The sequence below is a fragment of the Pagrus pagrus genome, assembly GCF_965226575.1.
Source record: "Pagrus pagrus genome assembly, chromosome: 24".
NCBI classification, from domain to species: domain Eukaryota; kingdom Metazoa; phylum Chordata; class Actinopteri; order Spariformes; family Sparidae; genus Pagrus; species Pagrus pagrus.
Genome location: NC_140206.1, coordinates 20234236 through 20245653, shown reverse-complemented (window position 1 = coordinate 20245653; position 11418 = coordinate 20234236). Strand labels below are relative to the sequence as shown.

Below are 11418 nucleotides of genomic sequence, written 5' to 3'. Positions count from 1 at the left end.
TCTTTGAACAGACAATACAGCAAAGAAACCTCCAGAAGATGACAGTAATGCCACAATGATAAGACCGGCTTCCTAAAAAACTCTGACATGGAGGAGTTTGGAGGAGACAGTTCAGAAGTGACTTCAGTAACATAGGTTTGTATCAGAAGTTACAGAAGTAAGTAGTGATTTTAACCCAAACAGCATGTTTTCCTAAATCTAACCAAATTACGAGCATACGACGAAGGTTCAGTGTGTATGTCGCTTTTACACTGCTAAAATCATGCTGTTCGACCTGACACTGATGATCAGCCCATTCAGTCACGAGAATGTGTATGGTATTCATTATAATTGTTATTATTTATTGATTCAGACTTTCAAAGAGAATGAAAAGTGTCTTGAAAATTATTTCTCCAACACCTTAACATTCAAACTGGTCTATTATCTTTTGAGGAAGGCTTCAGTGACTTGACCTCCATGTTAACATCAAGTCCATGTTTTCTAAAATTGACAAATTAGGTTGTGCAATATGTAAAAGGCATTTTCCACACCGACATCAGGAGAAACCACTTTAATTGTATTGACATGCATTTTCTTTGGTGTTCCATAGTCAGGATTAAAAGTCAGGTGGTACAATCTTCCAAACATACATAAAGAACAAAACTACTCTTTTTCCTCCGTAATATATAATAATCCTGAACATAAATGTCATTTATATTATTACATTTTCAGTTATGGCAAACATAGTGAAGACACAAACATGAATGTGGCTGGTAAAGCTGTAAAAATGTTCCTTTCTATAACAATGATTTAAGTTTATAACTATATATTAGATTATTGTAATGAACTTCAGATTCAGGAATCCAACTTTACAGTTTGTTTTCTAAGCTGTTACTGCCACAATTAGAGAAACTGTGCTGTCATTAACCAAAAGTGTCATCATTAGTCAACAATAGATTTAATAACTCAACAGAAATTTAAAGAAAACATCATTAAGTGAAATCACACCATGCGAAAATTGAAAAACTTCACATCTGATAAACTGCACGTAGTGTATATGTCAGGCCTGGATGCTTGCACTCAACACTTGGAAACAAGTGTTTCTGAGCGTTGTGAAACACACAACTGAAATGTTCATGTTGCTCCTTAGAGACACCTGCAGGTTAATCTACACTTCATATTCTTAATACAGTACTTAGAATGATTTCTAAGTGTTGTGTTTATACATGTTAAGTAAGAATTAGCCAGACTGTTGGAGTGTAATGTCAGACCTGCTACACAACTATGAGTGAGCTGACGGCCACATCATTTTACTGTAAATAAAATCAGTCAGCTTTAAATAAATGATGCCATGTAGATTCAACAGATTGTCTTTTAAGAGGGGCTGCACTTAAAGCTTATTCATGTTACATTTCAGAAATAATAAACAATTCAATTTTGAGCGCAAGTGCTGAGGATGGCAGGAAGAGGGAGCTATCTCATCACTATACATGAAGATGAACTTTTCTCACCAATGAGAGCAACCAACATGGCTGAACAGGTGAAAACAATATCAAAGCGCCTTCAGCTGCAGTTTTTCTAATAGCCACTAGATGTCAGTCTAAAACAACAAGTGTCAATTTATATCCAAAAACAAAGTGAATTTTTTTTTATTCTTCCCACTTTTTCTATTGTCTGTCTTGACTGATCATTCCATATGGTTGTGGTGTTAATAAGGGGGTGTTAAATCAAATTATTGGTCCTACATATTTGAAGAGCATTTTAGTTGTTTATTCATATTGTAATTTTTTTTAATACTTACTTTTTTCCCTCCAGAAACATTTTACAGGCCAAACAGAACCTTATGGCAGGCCACCTCTGGCCTGCGAGCTACACTTTGGGTTAGCTGTTTTCTAACAGTGTTCATCTATTGGACTGATGAAAGGCACTTCACACTTTCTTCTACAGAGGGGGAAAAGGTGTCATTTGGGCCATGTTTACTTCACTGACAGGAGCCTTATCACACTCAGCCATGCTGTTTGCTGTCCTTCTGTCAACGTTTCCTTTTGCCATGTTTGGATTTTTAGGCTCTGATAACAGCCAAGATGGCAGCACTGAAGTTTCATGATACATTAAGCCACGATGTACTGTCTGTGGCTTCTGGCACTGGTGGGCGAAGGAGGAAGTTAAAATGCTAATGGAAAAAACAACTTCCAGCAGTTTTTCTGCAGGAAGTGGCAGGGTTCAGAGGAAGTTGTCACCTTTGTTAATCAACTTAAAACATTGTGCTGTAAGCAGGACATTAGTCTGAGCAGAAGGCAGATAGAAATACATGACATACAAGATATCAGTGGAGTTGAGACTGTTAAAGTCATGTGGGTCACTCTTCATTCCCTTGAGAAAGAGAGGCAGGGAACCTTCATTGTTTGGACTCATTTGACCTCCATTACCCTTTCTCACAGCTGCTGTCAAACAGGGTTAGGCTGACATATGGGCGTGATATTATTACTTTATTAGAAATCTGATCTGTATGTCTGAGTAAGGCCCATATCTCAGCCAAAGCCTGGTCCACAGGACAGCCTTGCCGAGCTCTCTATGTTGCTCTCAGCTGCTCAGCAGGACGATGATGTAGATGAGGAGCAGACAGATGAGGATAAGGGTGAAGTTGACAAAGAGCTCCTGCAGGTTCCTCTTGGCCTGTGGATTCACCTCGATCTGAGACGCTCTGCGGATGGCCGACTTGGTCATGTGCTGAACGCGCTCCATGGAGACAGCGGGCTGGTTAGATTTTGACGAGCTGGATTATGAGAGGAGAGAGAGTTCAGTCAGGCTGCTGGGCCTGTTTGCACTGAGGGAGAGGAGCCGGATGGAGCTGATCAGGAGGGTTAGAGGAGGTGGAGGTAGGGAAGCAAAGTGCTGCTGATGTCTGGAGATGAGCTCAGGTCAGGTGTTTCAGGCCTGATGTGGTTCAGTCCTGGTTTCTTCTCTTCTCTTCTCTTCTCTTCTCTTCTCTAAGCTGGAGAGAAAGGGAGAGGGATACCACAGACAGACAGAAGGAAGAACAGGTTGTTAAAGGTATCATTTACTGTTTGGTTCACTCTCTGAACTCTAACTGAAAACACTTGAGCAGCCTCCTCTGGCTCCTGGTTGAGCTCAGTGTATAACAGTACATGGTGTGATGATAAGAGAGCTGCTCAGAGGTTCCGGCTGAGCCTGATGATGTGTTAAGCCAAACTGCAGGAGGAGTAGCAGCAACACAATGACCAGATGCATATAGAAAATGACATGACATGACACATGACAGCGAAGAAGACATCTTGATGAAGGATATTTACAATTTTTTCTAATTATGTATATTTTAGTTTTTAAAGTAGGTCTACCTTCTGAAGGGAACAGTGGTGATTATATTCCTACATTTCATCAATTTAAGTGAACCTTTGAGACTTTTACTAACCAGTGGACACAGTAGCTTAAAGGGGCAGTTATGTGACGATGGATAAAGCTGCTGGAAGCATTGTTGTCATTTAAGCTAACTTCCTGTCTGTTTTGCAGAGATCCCCTCCTTCCACTCTGTGTCTCCACATGAACCTGCTGCAGTAATCCACAGACAGCAGCAAACAGGACAATCCTGCTCTTTGTGTGTTCATCGGGCAGACAGGACCGCCTCTTTAAGGAGTTCTCTGTCCTGATTGGATAAATTGGGCAGGGATACCGGAGAATCTCTTTTCTCTTTTACTGAATGGGCAGGAGGAGAGACATGGGTTACTGACCAAACACTGTAACAGTGATTACTGTTGGAAAATAGAGCTGTTTAACTCGTATTTTTAAAAATCATGCTTCAATTTCAAATGTCTTGTGTAAAGAGTGATGCAGAAATGAGTACTAAAAACCCAGAACTGAGTCAGCATTTTTGCGCTTCCAGTTCTCTTGTCTCAAAGTTGAAATTTTTTTTGTAGGTTTTTTTAGAAGCCTGAAAAAAAGGTCTGCAGAAACACAAACTTAAAAGATTTTCATGTTTGTTCTACAACATAAAATACATCAGTAAATAACCCACTTTTAAATTATAGAGCGTTTATGTGTGTGAAACATGACAAGTGTCTAAATGAGACTACAGAGGTTGTCGGGGACATTAAACGTCCTCACAGCGAACACAGACACTCATCTACTCACTAGGGTTAGGGTTACTCACTTAACATTAGCTTCTTACTGCTACACATTTAATTTACGCTTCAAACACCACAAAGTGGTGTTCATCTGTGAAGATTATCTGGATGAACAAAACCTGTTAGTATCATAACCTTCTGTTTTGTATTTTCTGCAATAATCCAAAATGCAATGTAAAAATCCAATAGGCTTCTTTGTGGAGGGAATGTCCAGGTTCGCCAACAACAATACACCACCTCTGCCCTTACAGAAGAACCACATGACTTTCCCATGTTTTACACATGCTACCACATGATGCAACATCATCACAACAATCACATGCTGTATCATATGGACCACATGGAAACTATGGTACAACATACATGTTGTGACATGTGGTTCTATGTAGAGCACATGTTGAAAACATGTACCACAATCACTGCATTGTCATCCTTTCACACCACCAACAGACAGCAACCAACATGTTGATAATTTACCCTTGGTGTCAAAGGGTGTGAGTCAACCCATGTAAATTCCCATGTGAAATATATGGGATTACTTGTGAAACCTATGGGATTACATGTGAAACCTATGGGATTACTTGTGAAACCTATTGAATTGCATGTGAAACCTATGGGATTACTTGTGAAACCTATGGGATTACTTTTGTAACGTATGGGATTACATGTGTAACCTATGTGATTACATGTAAAACCTATGTGATTACATGTAAAACCTATGGAATTTCATGTGGAACCTATGTGAAACCTATGTGATTACATGTGAAACCTATGGGATTACATGTGAAACCTATGTGATTACACCTGAAACCTATGTGATTACATGTAAAAACCTATGAGATTACATATCAAAACTTTTAGGATTACATTTGAAACCTATGGGATAACATTTGAATACTGTATGGGACTGCATGTAGAATGTCAAACATTTCAAACGACAGCTTGCAGTCCTAGTTTTCTAGAATTGTGTTTAATTAGTTCAAATGTTTTATTGAAAATGTAAGTACTAAGACATTTTTGTATACACCCACTTGGAGGTATGTGCAAAAATGAAATATACAGGATTAAGTAATCAACAATCAAAGTTATAGTTAAAGTCAGTATTAAGTAAGGGAAGGTATTAATTATGCAAACACTGTACAAAACACTGTAGTCAGCTGCCCCACTAATATCGGGAATATGTAGTACTTAAAGTTACTAAAAGTTTTATTTAAAAAAAAAAATTTAAACTGAAGCAGCAGAACATCTGAGTTTATTGAATTTAGCAACTGTGCCTTTTATTTCTTATGCAACAACTTTTAATGTGCAAGAGGAAGTTATGTAATTTCTTTTTTTAACATTTTCACAATTTAATAATTTCACACATTCTCCCGCATGTCGAATTAATGAAAGTAGACAATAGGTGATGAAGAAGCATGTGAGCAGACTGAATAAATGATCTTCACAGTGCAGCTGCAGGCCTTCAACACTCTGTTAAATCCCTTCAGTCATCTGATCTGCAGCCTCCCTCACATCAAAGTCACTGAGACAAGGTGACCATGCTCCTGCATTAGTGGCTCCCACAAACACTGAACATCTTACCACTCGTTCATCAGTTCTGCCAAGCTCTCTGCTATTTTTAACAAGATTAACAGTCCTGCTCCTCGCCCCTGTTCACTGTATTGTTTATGACATTGTGTAATACAAAAGAGGAGATCAACGTATAAACAGCTTTGGATTCCTGGAGCCGTCTCATCTTAGAGCACTAATCTGTGCATTACATATCCTGTGTGTTTGTCCTGAGGGTGGTGCTAAAGGAAAGTGTCCATTTTAGATTGCTATTTATTTTTTAACTTGACTTATAATATTAAAAGTGCACGTTTATCCATTCACTCTGTGTTTCTTTGGTACTTCCTGTTACTTTGCTCCAGTGTGGGACCAGGACAGATAACATGTGATGCCTTCCACAAACATGTCAACACATCTATTTTTATCATTTCATTTTTGTTTCTTCCAACCTTTATCTTCCTCTGTGTCACCCATTATCACCTGACATGTTAACAGCTCAACACACACACACACACACACACACACACACACACACACACACACACACACACACACACAAACACAAACACACACCCTGTGCTTGATGTGATAACTCCATAAGAGCATCAGTCTGCTCTGAGCCCTCTAACCTCTGACCTGACTCAAGTGTGGAGGTTTGTGGGGTTTGATTTCTAATGCCTGCAGTCAGGGTTTAAAGTTAATGAATGTACTGTGTTCTTCACACATCTCAAAGGTCACACACAAACAGCAGTTTAGGATAAAGCAGCCATCCTCCTGATGAATCCTGAGCTGTTAAGAATATTTATTTCAGAAGCTAACTCTGTTTCCTCTGAGAGTTTCCTCCACACAGCCCAAAATCACATTGTGTGTCTAAAAGGCCCAATATGCATATGTGCATCATGTGCACATCAGCATCACTACTACTTGCCACCAACTGAAAAAATCCTTGTTTTGGTAAACGGGTAGAACTATGGTGGGTTTTGCAAATAGTTGACTATACTTATAGCAACTAGCCAGTGAACATAGCGGAGCATTTGGCAGCTAAGGAGTCACTTATTTTCCTCAGGAATCAGTTGAGACCAAATCAGAGCTACAAAGGGAATGAATATATTTAAATTTGTCAGGTGGCCAGAAGCATAACTCCATACGTACTGTGAACAACACCAATGGTCATAAATGCAGCTCCTGTTTCATTGACTTTTCCCATTTAATGAGAGAAATGCACCTTTTTGTCCTGCCAGTACTTTGACCTTTTGACACCTCAGGGTTGAACTGGTATCATCTTGTATGTGGGTCTCGACAGTTGAGTTAAAGCTGTGTGACTGACAGCATGTGAGTGCCTGGTGCTCCACGTTATCCTCCACTCTCCTGTACACATCAGCCACAACCCTACTGTATGTGCTGAGTGCTGATTTTCAATCATTTCAGACCGGAGGACGGGCTGTCCTTCTATTCTGTGACTCCTATGCACATAATCCTCATTTCCACAAAAGAGATTTCTCTTTTCTGTGTTTAAAAAAAAGAAAAAAAGAAATGTTGACCGTATCTATACCCGGGCTTCACTCCGTCTGGTGACATGTGTGGCTCATATATCTACTGACAAATGTAACCTCTGCTTTAACAATAAGGATCAACATTTCTTATTTTTCCAGAAACCATTTTTTTGTCATCACTGGCTCCTCTCCCCTTCTGTCTGTCTGTACGTCTCACAGGACCACATAGACTCAGCTGTCTGCCTGTGAGAGGTATACAGTGATTGGCTCATCCGTGTCATTTACAGAAAAGCATGCATCTGGACAAGACGCAACAGCTGGAAGTGTTGAGCCAACTGAGAATTGCAGCCCTTGTTCCTATTTATTTGTTGACACGTTAACTATTAGTAGTCAATTTTAAAAAGCTGAGGTTATGTAACCATTGTGCTCTCAGAAGTTACATCCTCACTAAATTCAAAGCTTTAAAGTCCCATGTTGTAGAAAGTGAGTTGAGCTGTCTTTTAAGTATAAAGCAGTATCAAATCTGTGCCAATCCACAGAGAAACACACAGCCTGTATTCACAAACTGTGCCTTTAAATGACCTGTCAGGACTTCTGTAAGGTTGTGATGTCACAACTATACAGCCACGCCCCCATCACAGCTGTAGTTGCAAAAACGGTGGCAGAGCTGATCAGGAAACATAGTGGTGGTGCCTGCTCAGGCCTGTGAGAGCTGACCAATCAGAGCAGACTGGGCTTTTCAGGAGGGAAGCTTAAGGAGACAGGAGCTAAAACAGCATTCAGACAGAGGGTATCGGACATCCAAAACAAATAATATGAACGTGAAAATTTGCATAATATGGGACCTTCAAGGTAAGTGTCAGGACCCAAATCTGAAGGATGATTCATAGGTAGTAGTAAAATCATAATCTGAGACATATTTTTTATGGACATTTCTCAAAGCTTTTTCTTTACTCTTGTGAATTACTAGACAGGCTTAGTGCTTGAGGCCTCTATAAGTGCTTGGTTATGAAGGCTCATGAGGCAAACAGGTTGGAAACCACAGGCAAACACAGAAGAGAGATTATGAGAGAAATTATTGTGAATGTGAAACAACAAAATTAAGCCAGGACTCTGAGTCTGAGTTGAAATGAAATGAAATAAGTGCATATAAATGAGGTAAATGACAGAAATAAAAGAGTTTATTTGTTTCAGGGGGAGCTGGGGGTCCCACTGGTGGATTGGAGGGGAAACAGCCTTTAAAGTACAGATAACTATTGTTCTGTTGAAAGCACTTTTACTAACACAATCATCTGTTGGCAGCTGTTGTTGCCAAGAGTTAAATACTGTACCTCCTCTGTGACCGACAGAGTCCATGTCTAACTCAGTATGAAAGTTGATACAAAACTAATAAGATTCTTAAAGTAAACACTGAAATTATTCTATCACAAAAAACTGTGTTCATATAAAGATCTCTGTGTGAAGTTTCTTATATGGCAATCATTCCACGGATGTGAGTTTTATCAGCATGTGTCAACACCGCACCGTCTTGAGCAGCAAATGAGAAATGAGGCTACACTCATACAAGTACTGACACACACGCACACACACACACACACACACACACACACACACACACACACACACACACAGTGTTTCACCGCAAATCAAATATATTTTTGTAAACATAGTTTAGTGTCTTTTGCAACTTGTGGCCTATCATATAAAATGACTGACAGTAGGACAGCAGAGTGTGACAGCTGTACGATAGTGAAATGTAGGTTAGACAGATGCATGTTTGTTGATGATGACCTATTATTGTAAATAGGACATGGTCACTGACACCCACCTGCTGAGAGAAGCTGTGGAGCACCAGGTCTCAACTCTTCAATACTTTTTTTGCCTAAAATAAAATTTCCATTTAATTTTATCACATCAGTTTAGTGTAAAGAGTCACATTTACAACAAAGCATTTCTCTCATGCTGAGTCAATGTGAATAAATGAAATAACTTATTTACTTACTTTAAATTAAATAAATGCACACTTTAAATATTCATTACATATACAGTTAGGGGAACATAAACATCATGTACATCATGCTGTATTGTAGATGGATGAGAGGTGAGATGTCTTCAAGAAACTGAAACATATCCAGCTGCCTACGATATGGTGCTTAGAATAACCATGACCTGGATGACTGAGAACCTTCATCATAAACATCATGTGTTTTTACAATGCTTATCATTCAAGTATTATACAAAGTAGTGTATTTCAAAATGGGTATTCTGTCTCCTGTAATAAATTACACAGACTCGACATGATGGGGAGACTGGAAAAAGTCTCCTTTTATACTGAATTTATAATATGATATAATATAATATAACATAATATAATATAATATAATATATATCAATTGAACTTTTGATGGACAATTTACATTTAATAAAAAAAAACTGAGTCTATTTTAGGCCAATTATTTGTCTAAATATGTCTTCAAATGTGTCCATTTTTTTTCCTAAAACTAAAAAAGATCTGCAGATCTACAGAAACTGTATGACAAAGGTAAATATTAAATAGAAGGATTTGTAACTTTTAAAACATACCCCTTGTTGTAATACTAGAGGTTATTTAAGACTGATCTTTTCTGTTTAGAATGTAATTGGTCTAAATTTAGATGCTGCGTCATAATCTGCCATTTTCCAAGAAGAGATGTTCATCTTCCAGGCCTGCATACTTTCTGTGTGACAGGAGATTAAGGCGAGATCATTATGAATTCCTTTGTGCCAGTTTTGACAATGATACAAACACATTCATTTGAAGATACCGTTACTGTTTAATTAAAAAAGGATTAAAAATCAGAGTTAAAACATCTTGCTGTGTTTGTTAAAATAATGACTACATTGAAGTCACTATTTAATATTTGCAGAATATTTCTTCATTGTGATGTATTTGCCAGTTATTGTACAACAAGTGTCACCGTCCACTTGCTTTATTCTTTTGCCTTTTAAATGTGTAACTTGGTCCATAAAAAAGATAATCGGGGAAATATGTGTTTCCTTTTGTACGTGTAATAAGAGAAATCAAGAGCTGTTTTTCTTGTATTTGGTCTGCTGTCTCTATTCTCAGCAATCAAGGACTAAAAAAAAAAATCATCATCATCCAAAAACAAGAGAGGTCATCTTTGTTTAAAGAAAAGTGTAAAAGTCAACCGTATGGAGACGTCTGTGAAGACACGAAAAGGTCCCCAGAAGAGCCCAGCACTCCAACATTTGAACTAGAGTAATACTTCTAATAAAACAACGTTCAGCCTCCAGTAGAGCCAGTGTGATCAGTTTTATCCATGACGCACGCTGTCATATCAGACAGACTGGTTCAGCTACTGTAACCTTAATTAAGTCCCTGTTTGATCTGATTTGGCTGCTGAGCGCTCTAAAGTAAAATCATGTGCTTTGGATAGAGACGAGATGACTGTTTATTCCTCAGGGAGCTTCAGTCCAGTTTCTATCGCCCTCCCCCCTCTGCCCCTCTGTGTTTACTGCCTGGGAACAATGATTTTATTATCATAAGCACTGATTCATACAGCGCTCCTCTGCATCTGAACAGAATAGCCTCAACGTTAGATCAATGATGTCTCACTGTCACAGTGTAACTCCTGCAGTGAGTCTGAGCGCTCGTCAGACTACACAGAGTTGACTCAAGCACTCACTTTAACTTCAGGAAGCTTTTAGAGCTCCTTAACAAACTGTCAGGAAATAATAATAACATGTAATGCATTCACATAACTGCTCTAGACTTATGAGCGTTAATATCTCGTATACAACATCTGCTATCATTATTATCTGAAATGAAAGTAGAACTGTCTGTAAAGGATGCCTGCTCTTACCTTTCAGATGAGAACAGAGCTGCTTGGAGTTTGCGAGAGAAATGTCAGATATGCAGCGCTCTGCAGGGCTGTAAACACAATGTGGGGGGGGGGCAGAGAGAGGGAGAGACAGAGAGAGAGGAGGGAGAGAGAGAGACAGAGAGAGAGAGAGGGAGACCGAGAGAGAGAGATTGGAGATTGGTGTTCATGTTGTTATTTGTTGTGTTCTGTTTGGACAGATGCTTTGGCAACATTGTTGTTGAATGTTTTTCATGCCAATAAAGCCCCCCTGAATTTAAATTTGAGAGACAGAGAGAGGGAGACAGAGATTTTTGTATACTATGGATTTGAGCAATTTCTTCCTATACATGGTACTAAATTTAGAAAAGTGTTCTCCTTGGTGTCAGGGTTTAT

General features: G+C 38.8%; 1 protein-coding gene across 2 annotated transcripts; it reads right to left on the bottom strand.

Annotated features, from left to right (window-relative positions):
* Positions 1-535: 535 nt before the first annotated feature.
* On the bottom strand, positions 536-11091 carry pln2 (phospholamban 2). Of its 2 annotated transcripts, XM_084347045.1 has the most exons (3): positions 11026-11081; positions 8991-9044; positions 536-2974 (listed from the first exon to the last, which is right to left on the bottom strand). In XM_084347045.1, exon 3 carries the CDS (start codon positions 2722-2724, stop codon positions 2563-2565), a length of 162 nt encoding a protein of 53 aa, XP_084203171.1. In that variant the 5' UTR covers positions 2725-2974; positions 8991-9044; positions 11026-11081; the 3' UTR covers positions 536-2562. The 2 variants fall into 2 exon arrangements, with proteins under 2 accessions (XP_084203171.1, XP_084203172.1); XM_084347046.1 differs by lacking the exon at positions 8991-9044 and having other exon boundaries at positions 11026-11091.
* Between the last annotated feature and the right edge of the window lie 327 nt (positions 11092-11418).

Excerpts from the sequence above, each read along its gene's own strand:
- pln2 (XM_084347046.1), bottom strand. The coding sequence starts at position 2,724 with ATGGAGCGCGTTCAGCACATGACCAAGTCGGCCATCCGCAGAGCGTCT.